General features: G+C 36.2%; 1 protein-coding gene and 1 non-coding gene across 2 annotated transcripts; one reads left to right on the forward strand and one right to left on the reverse strand.

The window, feature by feature from the left end:
• The first annotated feature begins 4,174 nt into the window (after positions 1 to 4,174).
• LOC148298715 (uncharacterized) lies at positions 4,175 to 14,528 on the forward strand. Its single transcript, XM_088276694.1, has 3 exons — positions 4,175 to 4,343; positions 11,367 to 11,442; positions 12,388 to 14,528. The coding sequence occupies exons 1-3, from the start codon at positions 4,175 to 4,177 to the stop codon at positions 12,569 to 12,571; spliced, it is 429 nt and encodes a 142-aa protein (XP_088132820.1). The 3' UTR covers positions 12,572 to 14,528.
• Positions 14,529 to 22,853: 8,325 nt separating this feature from the next.
• TRNAW-CCA (transfer RNA tryptophan (anticodon CCA)) lies at positions 22,854 to 22,926 on the reverse strand. Its single transcript has one exon. It is a non-coding gene; the product is annotated as a tRNA-Trp (tRNA).
• Positions 22,927 to 23,345: the final 419 nt, after the last annotated feature.

Raw genomic sequence — 23,345 nt, forward strand, 5'->3', positions numbered from 1 at the left:
ATTTATATCGGATATGTTAAGAGCTCTGAAAAAAGCTCCAGATGGTTGCACAGGGTGCTTCCATGATTATCGAACTGATACAGTTTACACAGTTCGGAACAATGCCCTTATTTCAATCAGCCTCAGCAATGAAGAAACTCTACACGAGATGCCCTAGCTCTCATTCAACTACAAAAATAAAAGCCCTGAAGCGAGACTATATGGAAATTCACATCGTTTAGCTTTCATATCTGGAACAGGAATTCTGAATACGGAAGGTCGAAGTGTAACCAGCACTTCATCTGCAGCATGTTTGGTGCGTGGAAGTGTAGCAATAAAAGAAAGATCGTGCTGGCAGTTGCATGCTCCCGTTTCGCTTTGTGGAATTGAAATAGGTCTTATCAGCCTATAGAAAAATGGAAGAGCTAATGAGGTAGTCTTCACATTCAACTCGTCAACATCAAGGACTGTCACATTCTTAGCAGACCAGGGCAATGTGAAAGCATGGGTCAACTAAGCAGTCCCCCTAAAAAACAGTTCCAAACAAGTCGACTACACTTCTAAAAGCTGGTTCCCCTTCATAAAAATAGCTGGGTAAGGAATCACAGTAATTTATAACCCCTTTGCTTCTGAACCTAACACCCCTATCACCATTCAAAACCCATTCAATACCCATGAGTATAGCGGAGAGTAGTCCAAAATTAAATCAATCAGCATAAAATAAAATGAAAATCACAGTACTAAATCTGTGAAGGTGTCCAGTATCTATCAGTTAGACCAGGATCGAATGCTAATTTTGAGTGAAGCCAAAAAGATAAGGATTGTCAAAAGAAATAAGGAAACCAACAGAATATAGTTCCCAAGCATATGCATCAGTGATGATAAATTATTTAATGTCTTGAGTCCTAAAGAATGGGCCATAATTGCCTAGTTCTGTTAAATTCATCATATTGACACCCCACAATTAAAAACATAGGCAATCAATCAGTAATGGCAGCTGTCGGACTTGTGCGAATTTACCAAATATCTCTGTATTAAACTCGATGCGATTCCATAAAGCTAAAAGTTTACAATGAAGTTCCAGAAATCTGCAGAGCTAGTCTTTCAGAAACTTTTACTACTATGCGCACCACACTTAAATTTGCCAAATCCGATCCATCAGAGATGTGATATTGCAACCTAAGTGTTTTTCCCCAAACTTTCAGTATCTCCTCATTACTGCTCTTCATTCATTGCCAATATTCAGCCATGGCTTGAACTTGGAGAGAATTCAGAAGTAATCGGAGTTACAGAGCATTACATATCCATCCTCACAACTTCAAGGAAGAGTAATCTCGATGAAAAGAAATAAGAAACTGTTGATCCGAATACACGACGCTTGACAATCTATTTCATTGGTGACTTTTCCATTAGTTAGGTATACAGTGAATAAATTGTGGTGGATAGTGAAGGTAATGCTGATTTGATGTTCAATGGAAAACAATAGAAGACACTCAACAACATCGAAAGCACATCTGCTTCAGTCGATCAATACAATAGTCTATGGAAGTAAAGCAACTAAGGCCCATACATATATAAAATATTGTAATCTTGCTTCAATGGAATAAAACCTGAAAAATATCTTAAAAAGTCAGGCAATAGTTCACTACTCGAAGTTTCAGACAAAGATCTTAAGTAACTGGTTCAGGATTATAAAATTGAAAAAGATAGAGCAATAGAGGCACTCCAGCAATGCAATAATATTGAAGATGCATTACTCTGGCTGTCGGACCCATTGGCGGAATCTTCATCCAAAAAAAATAAAAGCTTACTAGAAAAAGCTTAATCTCACTTATCAAAAAAACCTCTAAACTAATCAATATCAGTTTTGGAGTTGGAAGGGTTCATTGGAAGGTTACTCCTACAAATATCCAATAAGGTATTTTTAATAGGAGTCGATTTTGTTTCTTTGGCCTCCAAATATCTCAGAAAGTCAGAAAAAGGATTCATTAATTTGGCATAGCTCTCTTACTGCGTATCACTCTCCGAAATTGACTATCAGAACCGATGGTTTACCGATGAGAACCATTGTCAGCTCTCAATTCTGGATTCATTAGAAATAGACAAGCCTTCATCAGGACAGAACAGCCTCGGATTATTTTATGACAGCAGCGACCGAAATAGTATCATCCATATCTTCACCGAAGATTAAATACCAATGAAAACAAGACTAACAATTGCATTATCAAAAATCTACAGCCAAACTGCATGCATTGAAATGGGAGATCCCTAACCATTGCACCCAGGAGTTAATATTAAAAAGTAGAGTATTGTAAAGCTATTAACAGGTGAATGTTTCCTGAAAGATTCAAAAAATGAAGTATCTAAAAGTGATCGGATTGTATCAATCATTTAATCAGGAGAGATACTCACAAGTGCCCCACCAATTGAGAAAGTTTCGCATAAGACTTCGAATGTGTCTCTGTATCTGCTTAATAAGCAAAATGCATAAAAAATACAGGCTATTTAACAAACTGACTCAGACTCCAAACAATATCTGCCCTTGCTGGTTGAAAACGGACCTGCTGGCTGCAATCTAAACTATCCAATATGTTCCATCTTATACCCAAAATCCCCACTTCCCTTTTTGGCCAACTATCCCTATTCCCTCAGCTTCAAACATCTCCATGGCAAATACATCAACGTCCAAGAAATCATCATCAATCGAATAGGCTCACCCAGAAAGAATGTCAACTAAATCAAATAAGGATATGTTTATTTCACTAATTCCATTGTTACTCACAATTCAGCTCTTCCAAGCTAATCCGAACATCTCTCTGCTTCAAAGAGATACAAATTCAAATTTGAACCCGAATAAAATTAGTATACTCTTCGCATTAATTAACCAAATTATTGGCAGTATATGATAATCTAACCATTATACACACAATACAAGAAACTACCCTTTGAAATCGGTTTTCTAGGGGCGAAGGGTAAATCTATTGACATTGAAAGATATGAAACAAAGCAGAAATAAGCAATTGAAAAAGATCTAATAATTTAATGGAAGAAATAGGTTGGAAATAACTAAAAATTTCGATACGAAATATTTAAATATCAATAGCTAAATTATGGGACAATCAAAATCGATGTACAGATCATCAACAAAAAGTAAATCGAACACATAACCGACAACTTATTCGAGTTCAAATCCAATACATATGACATTCTCAAATGTGAATTTGAGGGCAGTTCGAACCAATCTGCATTGAGTTCAGGTTCAGATGCGGATACATAAAAGCAAATGAAGGCATATTAGATTTGTGAGCTGCCTCTGCACGAAATGCTGAATACAATGGCAAATATATCCTACAAAGCAGACAAAAATTCGCAAACAATAAACTAAGTTCTTAAATAGCTTATAAAAAATTAAGAAATATAGTTCAGTTAATATGATTAAATTAGCATCCGAAAGCTGATCGATATCTGGAGCATAAACCAGAAGGTGGATTATGACGTATACCTTGGAATAATGAATAAGACTTTAAAGCAATCAGAACTTGGTAAAAACTATCTCCATGAAATTTGGTAAGATTTAGGCAGAGCCCATCGAACAATCGACCCCAACTTCCTCAAATTGAACATCAATTTCATAATCTAACGGTTCAGTCAATAAAAAATCGAACTGATTATCCAGGATTTGCTCAAATAAATCAATCTGCTCACATCATCCAAATAATACGAAATGGTAAAGGCAAAGCATATTCCCTATCTTTTACTGTAATCCGAATATTATAGCCCTTACTATTATGAGCAAATTCGTAACTATGTAAACCAGGGCCCAATTGCCATCTTGGAAGGCAATGACAATACTGATAGCTTATGCGCATTCAATGCTCATAATCTGGTCGATAGATGTTCGGATATTTATGAAGAGGAGAAGTTTATTGAGTGTGTGCAGTTTGCTATATTGCGTGAAGACTATCTAAGGAAGATGTATATTAGGATTGATGGCCATGAACAAGGCTATAGTATAAGGGGCTTGATCCTGAGATTCGATCGCAATGACTATTACACGAAGGCGATCATCACAATCTATCAGCATGCACCCTTAAATACGCATCAGAACAGTCGAAGAATGTTGTGCCGTAAAGTAATCCAATAGCATCAGTGGATACAGATAAGTAAGAACCCCTACCGCTAATAAATGAGCGAGATGTTCAAAAACAATGTAGGATACCTCAATGCCTTCGCATTCACCTTCGAAGAAAGAGTCGAAGCCCGATATCTCGAGGTCGAAATAATGTTCAGTCTCTCAGGAATAACCGGCGAAAAGAGAGAGAAAAGCAACTTGCCAACAATGGACATCATCCCTGAGCTATACGGCAAGAAATCATCGCGACTTGCACCTTCGATCAAAGCTATCGATGAACTTTACTTTAATGTTGATATGTAATAGCGGATCTATATTGCTAAGCTGCCTCTCGCTCTGAATCTCTCTCTCAATAGTGCTCCCAACACTGGCAACAGCAATACCGCATAATTGCACCTGAAGAAATATTTGATCAGTAAGAGCAACTCCCCCTAATTCCACTTTTATGAGATCTCCAATAATAAACAAAATTAGTAGGATTATGCTGAATAGAATTACAGCCTCAACTAACAGATATCCCAATACAAAGAGTAACTATCCGCGTCATTACTCACACTCCCGAACAGCAACCCATCGCAACCATAAACCAACACCAACATATAGAAAATACCAGCTTTATTAACAAACTACCACAAAATCATGGAGAAAGTATTATTAAATAGCGAAGCCATAGGTGATGCAAATCGCATGGATGAGGCAAGTGCTGCAGTAATGAGGCTCTCTCGCAATAAATCATTAGATTACTTATACACAGTGTTGATGATTTTGTTACAAAGTGCCCATAAGAACAAAATTTAGTTATCTGAGAATATTTGTGAACTATTGGTGTCGAATATTATAAGCAAATAAATTGGGCCATTGGCAATATCGGCATTTATTGCGATCTCCACCCATCGTAGCCTTTTGATCCGCAGTCTCAAATACATCAGCATCGATAGATCTGAGCCATCCAATCCACAATCCCTTGAAACCACAGTAATATCCCCAGACACCTTGAAACTACTAAAACTACCAACAAAAATATCGAATCTCAATCTCCCAACAGAACTACTCGCATAACAAACAGAAATCAGTTCATCCCTTATAAACCTAATAATTGCCACATAATAAATATCCACACAGTCATTGAAATTATGTCTCACATTGCTCAACCTAAAAGCCACTCATCCATAACAACAACAATAGCAATAGAAATACAGCAAACATCTCAAAATAATTGATTATATTATGACCATGAACCAATCAAAGATGTTTGAATCGACGGCTGATGGCAGTTTATAAATTTAAATGCTGGTTGTTCGATATTTGGAGGATGTTGTTACCAGCCAAGGAGAACATTCTGATTCGATAGTAAAGTATTTTATTGAGAGGCTTTCGGGAAGGTAGATATCGAAACTTGTGCTTTATTGTCATAAGCAATGGTGTGCAATTGGCAATAACAATGGTAATAACAATGACAATGGTAATGGTAATGTAAATGACCAACTCAATCGATTCTTTAACCAACTACTCTCCAAAATATTCCAATCATAAACAGATAGCACAAATTCCATCTAAATCTCCACCTAAATGATATCAATAATCTTAGGACTGCCCCTTCCCTATTACAAAAAATGGTCATACCTAAACAAGTGCCTATCATTGCTCCCTCCCTAATAATAACCCCCAAACAAATAAAAAAACCCAAGTTAATCCGCAATCTTATCAGTATATCTAGCAATCGACCCATCGATCCCTTCAAACAGATAGTAACTAAATTACATCATTGCATTCCATAGATCCATTCTGCATCGTGCTGCACTATCAATTGAGCATGCCTAACAATTAATTAACTTCCTTATCAAATTGTTTGAATTGAATGCTTTGATCTTCATGGATATTATGTTGAATATGCCCAGACAATTGCCATATTTCCACTCGAAATCTATTGTACTTGTAATACAGACATTGATTCGGTTTTGTAACTATGGTGGAATTGATGGAGCAAAGTTATTGACCCAACAGTAAAATATATGGCTGTGTGTGGTTTCAAGGCTGCTCGATGTAACAAATATCGGGTAAGCCAGTCAATATGGTCTACTAATAGAGGAGATACAACTTCTAGTAAAATGGTACTTAATGAATAATTCATATGAGAACATCCTGACAAACCCAGTCAATAGATCTCCTGCTGTTAACTCGATCACCAAGATTGCTGATGGAGTCTTACAGATACTAACAACAGAGGGTAAAGGACATTCGCTTATTTCGAATATTTCAATCAAGAAAATACTGCTCATTTATAATTAGCTCAAAAACTAAGTGAAGAATAATTATAGTACCTTAATGAGTAGCAAGTATCTTATGCTGAATAGGCTGAAAGCTGGGGTTTCTAAGCTATTTGAAGGTAGTGTTCAGCATGAACAGTTGACTTAACTATTTATTGGTGATGACAAACAATAGGGTATCCTCGAAAATATTATTGATTAAATCTTGGAGTAAATGTAAAGAAAGCAAAAGAAGCCTCTGCTCCTGAAAAACTCGCTACTAACATAATCGAAGGATACTGTCGAAAATGCGAAAGAGACAGATTTAGTCGACGATATGGTCGGATTCATTCACAGCCCACATCCCAACAATAAAGAAATAAACCTAAATGTCAAAGACTGGCAATCATATAAATCTGGATCAAAATCATTTGTCTGCAAAATAAGCACTTCGAATAAAAAACTAACACTCCATCCAAGGAAGCCTGTCAATATCAACAAGTTTGTCATTGGTTTTCTGGTACAGTAAGCCCCAGAGAAGAATTTTATACTCCCTGATTCAGTTTAATTATTCGGAAGCTAGGATCTCTCCCAAAATAATATCATTAAGATTTGTGATTTGTTGCCAATTGAGGATCAAAACTATTATCAGTTTGGTGTCAAATTGTATGGAATCAACTTCAACACAGTTAACCGCAAATTCGAAAATATGGCTAATTTGAAATTACTACAGCTCAGACTGTCATCCTTTGTTTTGCCATCTTGTAGTGATGTGCTATAGACTAACCAGAAAGTGCATAAGAATTCATCGTATCATATAAGTTTCATCAGTATTGTTGGATATGAGACTCAGCCGGTTACTGAACCTTCGTACACATAAATTTATATGAAACTTGTCTCCTTTTTGAGCAATCATAAATTCTAAGAAACTGTGAAGAGCCTTATTTCAAAATATAAGCACTCCAAATAATAAATTTTAAAGAAACTGATAAAAGTGTTGAGTCTAAAAGCAAACGCATCCCAAACGAGCCCTAAGAATTTACTATCCTCGGATGCAATCGGCATATAAAGTATTCTCATAAATCTCGCTAAAAATGGCGTTAATGTCCTATAGAATTTGCTCTAACTTCCAAATGCCAACAGCAACCTCATTAAAACAATCCTAAAGAATAACCTCAACGTCTAAAACATAGATTTAGTGCTAAAAAACACACTAAAATCCAATTTCAACGCATAAACAGTTAGCAATCTCATATAGAACATCAAAATATATTCATACACTCTCAAACAATCATAAAATACACCCAAAAAGTCAGCCTATAGCTCTCTCAATAAACTCGACCCATTACTATAACAATACAAAACAAATAATGTCCATTCTGCACTTTATGAAAGATTGCTAATTTGTATGATGTCCACACCTACAGTATTCTAATTCCCAATGAAATAACTAACATTGAAGTTAATTGATCAGGGTTTCTATTAGCTAATTGCTGCATATTCTCATAGCTCGAAATATATACTTAATTGGCTGCTTTAATCAGGGAAAGTTAATTAGATATGTGCATCTTTGCTCACGAAAATGACTGCATACAAAAATAGCATTAGCAATCAACCATAATAAACAATTTCAAAATTAATAAACTTGTTATCTGCCCTAAGCTTATATTAGCCAATCCGAGAGCAACTATTGATCAATTAAACTAGCCAAAACTTAAACATGTTCCCAATAAAGGTATTCGAACTCCTGAGCAATTCAGAAAAACTGTTAGAAGAGTACTCTGAAATAACTTTGAAGCATTTCATTAACTTCTTTAAAGCCACTTGTGCGAGTCCCTCAAAGCTAAGCCTCAAAACAAATAACTCCAAAGAATAAACAAGCTGTTCGTAGAATTTTGCAGGCAAGCTGATCGAACTGATGGTTAAGTTACCCTCAGTTGCAAGTCAATACCACCAAACTTTCATACATAGCTTTTTCTTCCCGCTTATTAATGCCTATGAAGGGGTGACTGTTAACTTCTTATGGAAGAACACCAAGGATCAGACTACCCAATATTTCAATAAGCCAACTGCAATACTCGAGGAGTCCCCTATTCGAATTAATGACACAATCTATAAGTATCAATCAGAGTACTATAAACTGTAAACCAAAAATTGGGACAATATCCGAAAAAGTAAAGCAATCTTAGTCGAGAATAAAGGAATTAAGGCTGTAAAGTTGGCGAATCATTAATAGTGGACTGCCGAAGACAGCACCAAAACAATATACACACAAAGTAAGGACAATTAATGGAAACTAACACACCAATAATAATCAAAATCCATCAAAATCGAAACTACCGAAAACAAATAACAAAACACCATTTCAATATTTAGGCATTCATCCACAGTATTCGAATAACTTCAAAAACTCCTTACTAATCAGACTTTACTTCAGATCACAAAGCCTGCTTTATTCGGCAAGAATTACTTATCAAATTTATCAATGCGATTAGGCATGTTCGACAATCTCTACTATATACCACTTTAAATAACACCCAAACAACTCTTAAAGGAGGTTAATATCGGAGGATATCGGCTCAGCGAATAAACAATTTCTAAGATTACTCTCAATATGATCGAAGGCGGCCAGAACATACAACTTTCGCTTAATGATAAGTTTAGCGATGTGATTATCCAGAATAAATTCCTGTCATAGTCCTTTGTCTTGTAGATTTAAATTGAATGTGATTAAATGTTTAAATTTGCAACAGTCTAGGAAATATCAAAATCAACAAACAATTCCGGAGTGCATACAAGTTAGCCGGCCTTTATTCCCCAATAAACCATCTTTAAATCATTTTAGTCACTTTCAGGGCTATAAAAAATGATAAAAGTAATGATATCATGCGTCAAAAACTGGAACTCCGCAGAACAATCTAAAATCTGGCTTCAATACTTAAATGAGCTCTAATCATTTTCATGTTTCCCTGTGTTTAGCTCAATTTATATGACCAAACAATAAAATGTTAACTTACTATTTAGTCTACTTTCAGGGTTGCCCGACAAGTAAGATTCTAAGAAATGGCTCGAAAATTAAAAACAAAATGTCAAAAATCTGTATGAAATAATTAAGAATATGTTCGAAGTCGAAGGCGAGCAGGCTAAGATTATTAGAGAGTATGCAGTTTAGAAAAAGTTCTTTGAAACAATGCTGGAAAGATTGCATTTGATTTCCAAATAGCCCAAAAGAGAAAGAATAGCCCAAAAGTAATAATAAGAAGAAATATAAGTCCCTCAGTTAGGGAAGAAGGCTTCATAAGAGTAATATAAAAAATAGATAAAGAAAAAGAAAGGAGTGGGATATGGAACTGATGCTTCACTGAATACTAAATGGGATATCACGGGCCATTAATAGGCGAAGAAATAATTGAATGATCAAATTTTAGGGCTATTCAAAATCCTTGAGAAATTCCTGTCATACCCCAATTTCAAACTGCCTTCATCCATTTTATAGAATGCTTTTACTTCTGCTTTGCTGCCGATCTTAGAATCATCATTGAGAGGAGGATCTTTACTCTAGATTTCAAAGAATGCAGAACTCTTCAAAGGAGAGCTGTTTTTTATTCGGGCTCTTGCTTCTAAATAGTAGCTCATCCCATGTTTAATGTAAATTCCAAAAGATCTCGAACCAAAACAATCAGAATCCATCTTTTCACTTCTTAAAACTTTATAAGGGACATCGAAGATATTTTTATCTTGTCTAACCGGCTCAGTATCTGAGAAAGTGTCAGAAGAAATTGCAAAAAGCATTATATCAATTTATAGTGAGGTCTAAGAGAGTATTTTGAAATATAAAATTGTTCATGTTGATGAATAGGAAGAGAAGAAGATTTTATAATTGCCCCTTGCGAAAAAGTATACAATGCTTCTGAAAGATCTGAGATTTGACTATATCGATATGAAAGACAAAGGAAAAATGAAACATCACTATAGTGGATCATATTTAGCCAACCATACTTCCCCTGCTGCAAAAACCATAAGACTTGCGCAAGAGCTTGCTGATATTAGTCATGCCCTACCAATTGACCATACTAATGCCATATATGTGCGCTGTGATAAGGAAAGAGTCGATTTCATGCAGGCCTTGATTATGGGATCAAATGGAACACCTTATGGTCATGGAGCTTATCTATTCGACATACATTTTGAAGATTCATACCCGAACAATCCTCCAAAAGTCAATTTAACGACAACCGGCTCAGGGACAATAAGATTTAACCCAAATCTCTACGCATGCGGGAAAGTTTGTTTGAGTCTACTAGGAACATGGAGAGGTAGCGCAATGTAAAATTGGGATTCGAAAGTGTCAACTCTTCTTCAGGTTTTGGTCTCAATCCAATCTATAATTATGGCTGAGGATGTTTATTTCAACGAGCCAGGATTCTAGCATGAACAAGGTACAGTGGAAGGCGAAAAGAAGAATTAAGCATACTCAAATATCGTTCGATATGGAAATGTAAAGTTTGCAATGTTATAAAATCTAAAAAATCCCCCAAAAGGCTTTGAAACTATAATTCGAAGACATTTCTATTTAAAGAAAGATTAGATCCTATAAGAGTGCAAGAAATGGTTGAAGTATGCATAGAAAAGAGAGGCTTCATATACTGGTCTCGTTAATGATCACAATTCGAGCTGGTCGAACACATTCAAGAAGAGTAAAGAATAATATCAGAAAATGTTATCAAAGGCCATTGAGTAGCTTTAAATGTAATTAAATAAACTTCCAGAGCCATCAGCCAAAGATCTGAAGTAAGAAGAAAAAGACAAAACCAAAAAGGTAAAAAAATAAAAGAAATAAGCAGTTATTGAGTAAGCAGTCGAAGAAATCGATGTAACATACGACGTTAAGCCAGTTCAGCAATAAAAAAATATGAAAGAAATCGATGTCAATGATGAAAAAGTAAAAGATAGATGGAGCCGTTACATTGGAGCTATGGGCATTTAGGCAGTAAACAAACAATCCAAAGCAAGTATCTTACAGTTCGGAATTTCTCCTCTTGGAATCGAAATTGCAAAGAACATTGTCATGAGCGGTTGTAAAAAGTTCACAATCTGTGACCCATAATTAACAACCTACAAAGATCTCGCAGGACAATTCTATTTAACAGAGGAAGATATTGGCAAAAAGAAAGTTGAAGCATGTCTCTATAAGTTGCAATAATTAAATAATTATGTTCGAGTTGATTCCATCGATTTGAAATTTGATGATGAATAAAATTAAAGCGACGAAATTCTGAAGATATTGAAGGGCTATGATCTGGTGATCAGTACAACGCATTCAGTGAGCCAGCTTTTGAAACTAAACTAATTATGCAGGAAAGTCAATGTCAAATTTATCAGTGCAAAATGTGAAGGGCCATATGGTTATGTCTTTAACGATTTTGGATATAATTTTTAGGTTCTTGATAAGAATGGGGAATAGACTGTTTAATGCATGGTGAACAATATTTCAAATGATGAAGAAGGGGTTATTAAACTGCCAGATGGACAAAGACATCCTTATTAAGATGGCGATACAATCAGAATCACACAAATTAAAGGGATGCAAAAGAAACTTAACTAAAATTAGTTCTCACAAACTTAAAGTATCAACGAATCTATACACAAAATAAAAGTAATAAATCAAAATAGCTTTAAAATTGGAAATACTCTGAATTATGGAGTTTATTCAGGAAATGGAACAGTTCGAAACATGAAATTACCCATCAGCATAAACTTCAAAAACTTATAAACTTCACTTAAGGAAATCAACATTGATAACAATCTTTAATATTATGATTTCACCAAAGGTGTAAACAATCGAGTTCTTCATCAGTGTTTTAATTCGCTAAGCACTTTCCTCGAGAAAAACTAAAAGAAATACCCACAGCCATGGAATTGGTAAGATTCAGAAACTCTCTTACAATATTATAAAGCACTTATTAATAGTAACGCAGTCGAACCAAAATAATTATAGGAAAATTAAATTAAATTTGTTCGAAAATTCAGTTTTACTTGTTCAGGCAGTTTCGCGCCACTTTGTGCATTTTATGGGGGTCTAATTGCTCAGGAAGCATTTAAGGCTATAACTGCGAAATACATGCCAATCTATCAATACTTCTTTACTGATTTTTCGGAGATCATTCGGAAACTTCCCGATAGCCTTGCAGAGTGGCAAAAAGCCATTGATTAAGAAGGATACAAACAAAAAGAAGACCGATTCGAAGCTTTACGATTAATTGTAGGCGATAAGCTTCTCGATAAGATACGATAATGCAGAGTATTTGTAGTTGGTTCAGGAGCCATCGGATGTTAGCTCTTGAAGAACTATGCAATGATCAATTTAGCAACAAGCGAGAAATAAAACAAAGGAGAAATAATTCTAACCGACCCAGATCACATCGAAAACTCGAATCTAAATAGACAATTCTTATTCCGATAAAAACATATTCAGAAACCAAAGAGTGCCACAGCAGCAGCAGTTGTAAAGCAAATGAACCCATTTTTGAACAAAAAGAATAAAATAAAAGTCAAGCTTATTAAAGTCTGTGAAGCAACCAAAGATGTCTTTTCGAATGAGTTCTTTGAAAGCTGTGATATTGTAACAAACGCGTTAGATAATGTGCAAGCACGACAATATGTTGATATGAGGTGTGTGTAGAATAAGGTTGCTTTACTCGAAAGTGGAACACTAAGCTCAAAAGGTCATGTCCAAGTTATTATTCCATACAAAACTGAAACATATGGCAGTAAGGCAGATCCTGCAGAAGATGGCGATATCCCACATTGCACTTTAAAAATGTTCCCTGAAGAAACTCTGCATTGTGTTGAATGGGCACGCGATATATTCGGAAAGAATTTTACAATGAAACCAAAAGCCCTCCAAAAATTGTTAGAGAATATCAAGACATATGAGCCGAATTCCTCAGAAAAATCCATGATGCGAGAATGCCTTTAAATGCTTGAAAACAAACCGATGAATTTCGATGACGCTGTCACGATTGCAGTCCACCAATTTTATAAATTTTATCGTGATGATATTTCCCAATTGCTATACACTTACCCCTTAGACGCTAAAACAAAAGACGGAAAAGACTTTTGGAAGCTCCCGAAAAGACCGCCTACTGCGATAAATAAGATAGACCCTGAATAACCACTGCATTGCAAGTTTATTGCATCTTACGCTGCAATGCTCTGCAAGACATTCAGCATTCCTTACCCCAAAGATTTCAGAACATAATAACGTCAAAAGTAGATAATAAAGCTGGCTCTAGCAGTTTAAATTGCTCCATTCGTCCCTTCGGATACCCTTGCGAAATAAATGGCTTCATAGGTAGAAAACGATAAATAAAAAGCTAACAAATAGGGCGAATAGTAATAAATAGTGGAGAACTAAAGTAAAGAAATTAATTAAGATGTGGGAGTGATGTTCGAGAAAATAGTGGGAATTGTTTCCGAATAGAAATAATTAGGAAACGCATTAGTAATAATCCCCGAATAATTCGAAAAAGATAATGATGGAAATGGTCATATTGACTTAATTCACTCGATGGCAAACCTCCGAGCTGTAAACTATAAACTAGATCTCATGGATTGGATTACAACTAAACTGAAAGCAGGAAGAATAACTCCAGCCTTATCCACCACAACAAGCTGCATTGCTGCTCTCCAGACTATCGAGCTGATTAAATATTTAGGGTAGCTGCCTTTGGACCAAATGAGAAACAGTTTCTTGAATCTAGCTGTGCCCATAATCCAAACCGGAGAACCTGGCGAAGTCGAATCAATCAAAATACACTAATAACTCAAGACAAACATCTGGTAGAGGTGGTCAATCGATAATGTGAACTACTAAACTGAAACTATGCAAAATATAATCTCTAAAATCGAAGACAAATATAAGGTCAAAGTAGTGACATTATCAGTCATAGCAGGAGGGAATGTCTTTTCTGATTTGGTTCTTGGGCTTGAAAGCAAGAAAGCAGAACGAGAAAAATGTATGGCAAAATTATTTAAGGAAGCCATTGCAGAGGAGGGATCATGGTAGTAGCCTAAGTTTGTTGATTTGGGGCTTGTGATGGCAGTAAATTAGGAGTTCATAAAACATGTCCCAACTGTGAGAATTCACCTTAAGTGACAAAATTGAAGATTTATATCAACTATTATATGGGACAAAGTATGTGCGTATAAATTATATTCATGCTTCATCACATTATATTATTTATAGTGGGCATCTTATAAAATATGGGATCTTTATATTGAGTATTACTTTTAGCAGGATAGAGATCATTAATGGGAGCTCTGATTTTCAAAGTATCAATTATCATAGCATAGCTATAAGCATAGCTATAAGCATAGCTATAAGTAATCATTAATATTTCCTATTTCAATTATTTGAAGAAATATCAAAGTCATATGGAAAATGTAGAAGCAATAAGACACCTAATTAAATTAGTAAATAAATTAATGAATAATAAATGAGTTAATTAATAAATAAATAATTAATCGATGAGTTAATCAATAAATCCATAAATTCATAAATCCATAAATCAATAAATAATAAATAAGCTAATTAAAAAAAGGCCGCTTTAAAGTTCCATGATCCTATTATATAAGAGCTTAAGCAATTTTAAATCTTTGTTGTATTAATTAATCTTCACCATGAAGAGATCTGGAACAAAAGGAAAATACTCCTCAGCAGAAGTTGGTGAGATTGTGGGTGTTTAGTTTGTCGCCATGTCTCAAGAAGTGATTGTAATTATTGTTGATAACATTAGGAAAGCTGGTCTGTCGCCGAAATAACATAACCCAACCTCTATGAAGGATCGAGACCAGCTTATGGCAGTATATTTACTTTTATCTAGGTCCAAATGACTAAAGGTTAGGGGTGAGCTCACAAGATCAGTAATGTAAGACCTGTGGGGAAACCAAATAGTGTCAGGGTCATTTCGGGCATATCAAATTAGCGGAGACAGTCTTTCATTTCGGCTTTTTGAAATATGTTGAGAAGATTTTAAAATGCGTCTGCCATCAATGCTTTAAGATTAAAATCTGCACAGTACGATTTTTCATAACCTTTAGAATGAAGTTCAAAAAAGAAAATTCAACAGCATACAAAAAATGTAAAACCCAATTAAAAAGCTAAACGAACTGACAAAATTGTTACACAATATTAGAGAATGCCCACTGGCTGACAACGGAGAAACTGCAGACACCCTCAAAAAGAGCAAAGGATGCGGCTCAGTCATTCCAACAAAAATATATCTCAGGAACTACAGAATATACGTGGAAGATCTGACAGATCAGGCCAAAAAGAAACGTGAAAAAATATACGATCGGCATCAAATAAAAAAAATACTCGAAGAACTTTCAAAGTCTCCCAAGGATTGCGCTGTGATGGGATTCACTGCGACCAGACCAATAGATCTTATGATCCGTACTTTAGCTGTGCCTCCTCCGCAAATACGCCCTTCAATATAAATGAACCCAGAACGCAAAGCAGAAGATGATATCACAACAGCCTACGTGAAAATACTGAAGCTTAACATATAAATTCAAAAGAGCAATATTCAGCATTCTGAAAAAGTCTCAAAGGTGGATGAACTCGAAAGAACAATTGCCGCCATAATGATGAAGCTTGATCGTGTCAAATTAGAGAAATCCGCATCATCTGTGAGTCGTAAGAAAACAGTTAAAAGTTTCAAGAGCATTTCTGATCGACTAAAAGGGAAGGAAGGCAGATTCCGTCAAAACTTGATGGGAAAGAGAGTTGATTTCTCAGCTCGAAGTGTTGTGAGTCCGGATTCAAACTTAGCATTGGATTAGCTTGGAGTCCCTGAAAAGATTGCAGAGAAACTAACTTTCCCCGAAGAAGTCACAAGCTGGAACTACGAACGAATTCTAAATCTCTGCAAACAAAAGAAAGTTCAAGTCATCTTAATGCCTCCTGAGGATAAAATTAAAGATGATGAAAGGCCAGTCAACATTGCCAAAATGAGTGATGAGGAAATTGAAAAATTCCTGAACATAGGGATGATTGCTGAGAGATGCCTTCAAAATGGAGATTATGTTCTTTTCAATAGACAGCCCACTCTCCATCGAATGAGTATGATGGGCCATCGAGTTAAGATCCTGCCGTATAACACATTCAGGTTGAACTTATCTGTGTGCACCCCTTACAATGCTGATTTCGATGGAGATTAAATGAATATGCATGTGCCACAATCATATGAGACTGTCGCCGAGTTGAAGCATATTGCTCACGTTCCTAAGCAGATTGTCGCTCCTAAAAACAATGCGCCAGTTATGGGTATCGTGCAGGACGCACTTTTGGGAGTATACTTATTCACAATGAGAGACACATTCCTCACACGATAATAAATAATGAATTTAGTCATTTGGATCGAGGGGAAAAACGGAGCAAATGGAATTTAAGACTTACTGCCTGGAGAACTACCAATTCCAGCAATATTAAAGCCTGAACCATTATGGACAGGCAAACAAGTAATGAGTCTAATAATTCCTCGCAAAATCACAATATAAATAAAAAAATCAGACAACCCCAATTCAAATTTGCATGACGCAAGCATGATGATCAAAAAGGGCGAGTTGATTACAGGAGCCTTACAGAAGGAGGTTGTGGGATCGGGAGCAGGTGGTTTGGTGCACTCTATATGGTTGGAAATAGGTCCTGATGCATGCAACTAATTCATTACAATTGCTCAAAGAATAGTGAATAACTGGTTGACGACAACCAGCTTTACTGTCGGAGCTGCGGACATTAGTCCGGATGCATAACTCGAAGCGATTGTTGTGAAGAATATGACATAGACACAGCAGTTATATTATAAGATATTGGCGCATTATCGGAACCCAAAAGCCATCTAAGAAAAGAACTTGCATCAAAGGGGCAAAAAGATCCAAGAATCCTTCGAATTCAGTATAAATGAAAACTTGAACAGTCGGCTCACAAAGGCCCAAGATTAAGTCAAGAAGCATGTTTCTCCTTATCTGAACAACATCTTTAAAATGATTATTGCGAAATCAAAAGGATCTGAAACTAACTTATCGCAAATATTGTTCTTAGTTGGGAATCAAAATGTGGATGGTAAAAGATGTCCTTTAGGGTTTTCGAGGAGGGCATTGCCTCATTTCAGTAAAGATGATAACTCTCCTGAACCACGCGGCTTTGTCTTTAGTTCATTCTATCGAGGCCTTAAGCCTCATTAATTCTTCTTCCATGCAATGGGCGGCCGTGAAGGACTCTCAGATACAGCTGTCAAAACATCAAGAACCGGATACATTCAGAGAAAGCTTGTGAAATCCTTAGAAGATTTAGTAATAAAATACGATGGGACAGTCCGAGATAGTCGAAACAATCTGTTACAGAAGATCTATGGAGAAGATGGCTTCATTTCCGAATACATCTAAAAACACAGATTTGCAGGGGCAGAGCAATCCGAGTAGGATTACGAAAAGAATTACAAATGGAAAGATAACGAGCTGCTCTAGAAATTCAATTACACTGCTGGGTAGATCATGAAATTAGGCGAGGAGTACTTAAAGCTGTGCTATATCCGCAAACGAGCAAGATAAATATTCCTGTATCGAAAAGATCAATTAAGTATTGAGTACTACTGTCCGATTAAAGTGGACCGACTGGTCAATAAAATCAAGGCTATTAACTATGGATATGATAAGGATGCAATTGAGCCCTTAGAAGTTTATGAACAGGTGGATAAACTCTTGGATCGCTGTATCCCACCTCAATGCCAACGCAAATTCAATTAAATAGCCAAGGGAATCGAAAACAAAACAATCGTTGGTCGAGAAATTCAAAAGAGAATCACAGAGTTCGAAAAAGACTCAGGAATCTAACTGTTCAGAATTCATATTCGTCATAACTTAGCGAGCAAGAAGCTGCATGAGAATTTTAAGCTGACCAAAACTGCATTCCAAGGGCTTGTTCAATAAATATAAACAAAGTTCTATCAGTCATTAGCGCAGCCAGGAGAGTCGATTGGCTCAATTGCAGCCCAATCTATCGGTGAACCCACAACTCAGATGACACTGAATACTTTCCATTTGGCCGGTGTATCTGATAAAAATGTCACATTGGGTGTTCCTCGTCTGCAGGAGCTTTTGGATTCGTCAAAAAATATCAAGACTCCAAATATGACTGTTTTCCTCAATAATCCCATTTTGTTTAAGGATCGTAAAACTGAGCCTAACCCAACTAAAATTCTTCAACTCATTCACTATCATTTGCCTGAACGACATGTGAAGGATTATTTGCAATCAGCAAGATTCTACTATGACCCAGACCCCTTAAAATCTAAAGTAGGATTCGGTATGAAAGATTACACAGAAGCTTCAAGAAGAACGCCATGGGTTATTAACCTTGAATTCGATTTCAAGAAATTGACCATGAAAAATTTATGGGAAGAAATCTACTAAAAAATCGAAAGGACATTCAAAGAGAATTTCGAAGTGATCGAACTTCGTGAGTTTGTATTGGATGGAACTATGGACAACAACCCTCAAATCATCATGAGAGTCTTAGACAATGGATAAGGCTATGGAAATAAAGGCGACAAGAAAGATAATATATACAGCTATCTCTCCAAGAAATAGTACGAAGTGAAGAGTATTGCGATAGGAGGGATCCCAAATATAAAAAGTGTGAAGACTTCTAAGAAATTCTCAATGGAGGTACCGATTCAGAACAGAACAGATTTGACAGGGCCTCAGAAATAATAGTATTAATATGTGATATTCGAAACCGACGGCTCCAATTTGAGAGCTTGCTTATCTCATCCAATGATTGACAGCAGGAAAACTTACTCAAATGACATGAACGAAATTTACCAGGTGCTTGGAATCTAAGCCGCCCGTCAGTGCTTCATAAACTAATTCAAGTAGATCATTAAACCTTATGGGATTTATGTGAACCATCGGCATCTGTCAGTTTTAACTGATTGGATGTCAATGCGGGGCTTCATTACTCCAGTAAATCGAAATGGAATTAATCGTGTGAAGGATGTTTCTATTTTAAGGAAGGCAAGCTATGAAGAGACAGCTGATATTCTATTTGGTGCGGCTGTATTTTCGGAGCGTGACCAGCTTCGAGGAATCTCTGAGAAGATTATTTTTGGGCAGCCTGTGGACATAGGCACATCGTCCTTTAAGATCTTAATCGACCAAGACAAAGTCTAAAAATTCTCTGTCAAGGAAGGAATGGAGAAGAAGTATTTTGGGAATGATGAGATGATGATCTCGCCCACTTATAATGCGCTTGGCTCGATGCAAGGTGACAGGACTCCGAATGCTATTAGCACTCCGATGCCCTATGACTTAGGGGGCATGAGTATCAGATCGATCAGGGGCATGGATAGTCCATCTTTTACTCCTGGGTATAGTCGGGACATGGAATTCACTCCAAACCATCGCCTGGATCTCTCCATGAGATCTCCAACAACAACTCCATTGAATCTAGGAAACTTCCAGAATACCCCAATGCCACACATTTCGACAACCCCAAGGTATAATCTTGGAAACAGTATGGCAAGTCCCATGGGGGCAGGGAGCTCTTATTACCATAGATTCGGGGGGTCAGATATGCGAAGCCCCTACCCTATGGGATCATCAGGCAGCCCTAACTATTCAATGAGATCTTCCGGTGGAATGTCAGGCCCATCTCCAAGCTACAACAACTCCCCAAGTCCTTACAACAGCTCTCCCAATTATAGTTCTCAAGATTCAGGAAGGCTCTCAAACTTGAAGTAAGATGAAGATCACGAGGACGACCAAGAATAGCACTAATTCTGATTATTAAAACATAAACAACGCTAAATAATTAGTTATTTCGAATAAAAAGAGCATGCATAAACAAATTCAGATACTTTGTTCGAAATTAGTGTTGTTTCGTATGTATCGCATTATGTTTGCTTTAAAATTTATATAGTCGTGAGGACAATGCGGTAATAACAGATGATATAGGTTTTTAGAGTTTTTATTGCTCGCTCTTTGTCATTTTAATCGAAATTTGAATAGTGTTAAAAAATGCGAACAAAGGCTTATAAATTATTCTGTAGAAATGCATAGAAGTATCATAAATTGTATATAGCTAAACAATACATTAGCATCCATTAGTATCATCGTAGCCACACATACACACATACAAACATACACAACACCTAATATAATAAAGATCTATCATTTGGCTTCATGGATTTATTTCCGAATTTCTTCTCTCAGTTTCTATAGCTTAGAACCTAAATCAAACAGTCTATTATTATTATTTGAATCCAACTGCATAGATACTTTTAGAGCATTATGGCGGCTAACGTTACTATTCGAAATCCCAGATTTTTTCATACGGCTATTCATGACAAGATTGGAAGGATTTTGATGATGAGAGTTTCCTGAACGTGATTTGGCATCTGAATGTCGATCTCGTTCTCTGCTGTTGCTGTTATGCATCTGGTTCTCTGTTCGACCAACTTTTGTTCTTGGGCGATGCGATTTGTTTGGGATGTTGTGCATATTGCTAGGATTTGGAACGTTGTGACTCAATTAAAACCCATTGGAAAAATAGTTTGCTCTTGGTGTATTTTTATTTCTTATCGGGTTTTCATAATCCAATTCCTATTTTTTGCGATAGACACTCTCATCATAATTCTCAACCTGGCCGTTGGTATAAGATTTTTGTCTTGCATTTCTGGATCTCCGTGAATACTCCAATAGCTAACCATTCTCATCGAATAGTTGGGCCTCCTTTATCGATATTTCCTCAAGTTTATTTAATAACTTAGCTTCGTTGATTCTAAGCTCATTCTCCTGATGTGTGACTTGCTCGTAAAGTTGATCTAGCTCCTACTTGCGAAGACTAAGCTCTGCAAACCCATGTTCCAACTCTTATTCCTGCATCCTCAAAGAGTATTAACGCTAGTTGAGATTTCTCTATAGTTCTACAAATTATTGGGGATTCACCTAGTTCTCTATATATGTCATACATTTCTATCGAAGCTTTTCTACCTAGTTTTCTAGCAATTTTATCTGATTAATATATAGTTCATGGTTTCCTTGATTGTAAATATTACTGTCAGGAACATTTGCACTTCTTTTGTTTATGTTCATGCTATTTAAATTAAAGCCATTGTTACCATTGTTTGTCATCTTCTTAACTCTTTACTCAACTTATAGGTCGATTTGTGCCATTTTTTGCTCACAATCAAAAACTACCTCACTCAGATTTGCGACTTCTTCTCTTAGGGCTTAATTTTGTTGCAGAAGTTACTCCTGGTCTGTCATATTTTTAAAAGCCTATTCCTAAAGTCTGTTTATTTATTCGACTTTGTGATTAAGTTATGATTATAATTTGTGTAATTTGAGCTAATTATTCTTGGAAAAATCCTGTTGCTGTTATGAATTTTTTTTGTTGTTGTTAATGTTGCTGTTTCGATTTAATTAAATAGTCGAGGTCACGAATTACTTTATATTTTTCATGAAACTCTCTGTCATAAAGTGATGCATTTCCCCGAATATCGCATTCGGAGCAGTATTGACTACAGTCTGCAGTTTTTTTTGTGATTCTTTCAATTATTCGATTGCTAGTTTAATTTTAATAAGTTTCAGTTTAGCTTATTTAGCTTTCTGACTACCTGGCGGCAATTGGTGCCTTTTTATTTCGTCAGAAAATTATGCAGTTTTCTTCTGCTCCTCTGGTTCTGCCTCCTCCAAGAACATCACAGGCACATCTTCAAACTCCATATTTAAATTATTAATATCAAATATCTCTTCCACAACCGAATCTTCATTGTCTTTCTATGGATCTATATTGCAGTTAATTACCTTCACATTATCGATTTGAGGCTCTCTTTCTCCCTCTAGTAGTTTTTTTTAATCCTCCTCCTTGGCTTAAATATACGTGAATCGACTTGACTTAATATCATCATCACATGCAAACTTGGTCAATCCTAATGAGCCATAGTTCTTTGCAAGATTAACTCCGAGCTGAAGTGGCAATGCTTATTTTAAGTTGAAATGGATGACAGGGCTGCTGTGTTCGTAGGTCATGGTTTATTCGGGTAACTGCGGATGGGTGTTTTATTGGCATTGGATGTTAATTGCGTGATTTTCTGTTGGCTGATGTGCATTGGCGAGTGGTTCGTTATTTTGTTATTCTATAGAATTTAAGCCATGATCAGAGTCTTGCTTTCGCTGCGATTTTTAAGTCTGAATATCTTTCCACAGTCTCTTTTTGTTATTTTTTTAGATTTAAGGCATTCGCCAGAACAATATAATTTAATATAGATGTTGAATCTTATTCACAATAAACAAAACAAATGGAATGAGTCTAGGAAAGGATGAAGTATATTCAGCGATAATCTTTTGTAGAGGCTGTTTCATTTCGAGTGAGGATTTGGAACATGCGAGAGTGATCAGATCAAAAAGATAACGAAAATATAAAAAAGTGAGGGCGACGGGATTTGAACCCGCAACCGTTGGATTTGGAGTCCAACGCTCTACCGTTGGAGCTACGCCCTCTTAAGATGTTGTTTACCCCCTCAGAAAGTATGTGTACGAGATAAGATAAACAACTTGCCCAATAAAACAGTGCCATTCTTTGACTTCAAACCATACTAATTAAAATGGTCATAATCAATGATCCGTTTAAAGTAGAGCAACTATCTCAACATCCTGGTTCGCCATCTTATCAATTTTCTGCTATTTAATTATTACTAAAAGAGATTGTTGTTCTTGTTTGTTCTTGTCATTGCTGGGAACTGATATTTACTTGATAATAGGAATGCTTAATTTATTTATATGAAAAATAACGATATAATAAAATAGTATTGTTAGTATGCATCGAAGCAAGAACTCAAGGGGTTGGGGTTGGGGTTGGGGTTGGGGTTGGGGTTGGGGTTGGGGTTGGGGTTGGGGTTGGGGTTGGGGTTGGGGTTGGA

This window comes from Brachycentrus maculatus, unplaced genomic scaffold (genome assembly GCF_059751285.1).
Source record: "Brachycentrus maculatus isolate JH-2025_06_01 unplaced genomic scaffold, ASM5975128v1 h1tg001695l, whole genome shotgun sequence".
Taxonomy (NCBI): domain Eukaryota; kingdom Metazoa; phylum Arthropoda; class Insecta; order Trichoptera; family Brachycentridae; genus Brachycentrus; species Brachycentrus maculatus.

What these genes read in the sequence shown, in the direction of transcription:
- LOC148298715 (XM_088276694.1), top strand. Translation starts at nt 4,175, where the DNA reads ATGTTCAAAAACAATGTAGGATACCTCAATGCCTTCGCATTCACCTTC. An exon ending in CATCATCCCTGAGCTATACG is followed by an intron (nt 4,344 to 11,366) that starts GCAAGAAATCAT and finishes AACAATCCAAAG; the next exon opens with CAAGTATCTTACAGTTCGGA. An exon ending in GTCATGAGCGGTTGTAAAAA is followed by an intron (nt 11,443 to 12,387) that starts GTTCACAATCTG and finishes TCGAAAATTCAG; the next exon opens with TTTTACTTGTTCAGGCAGTT.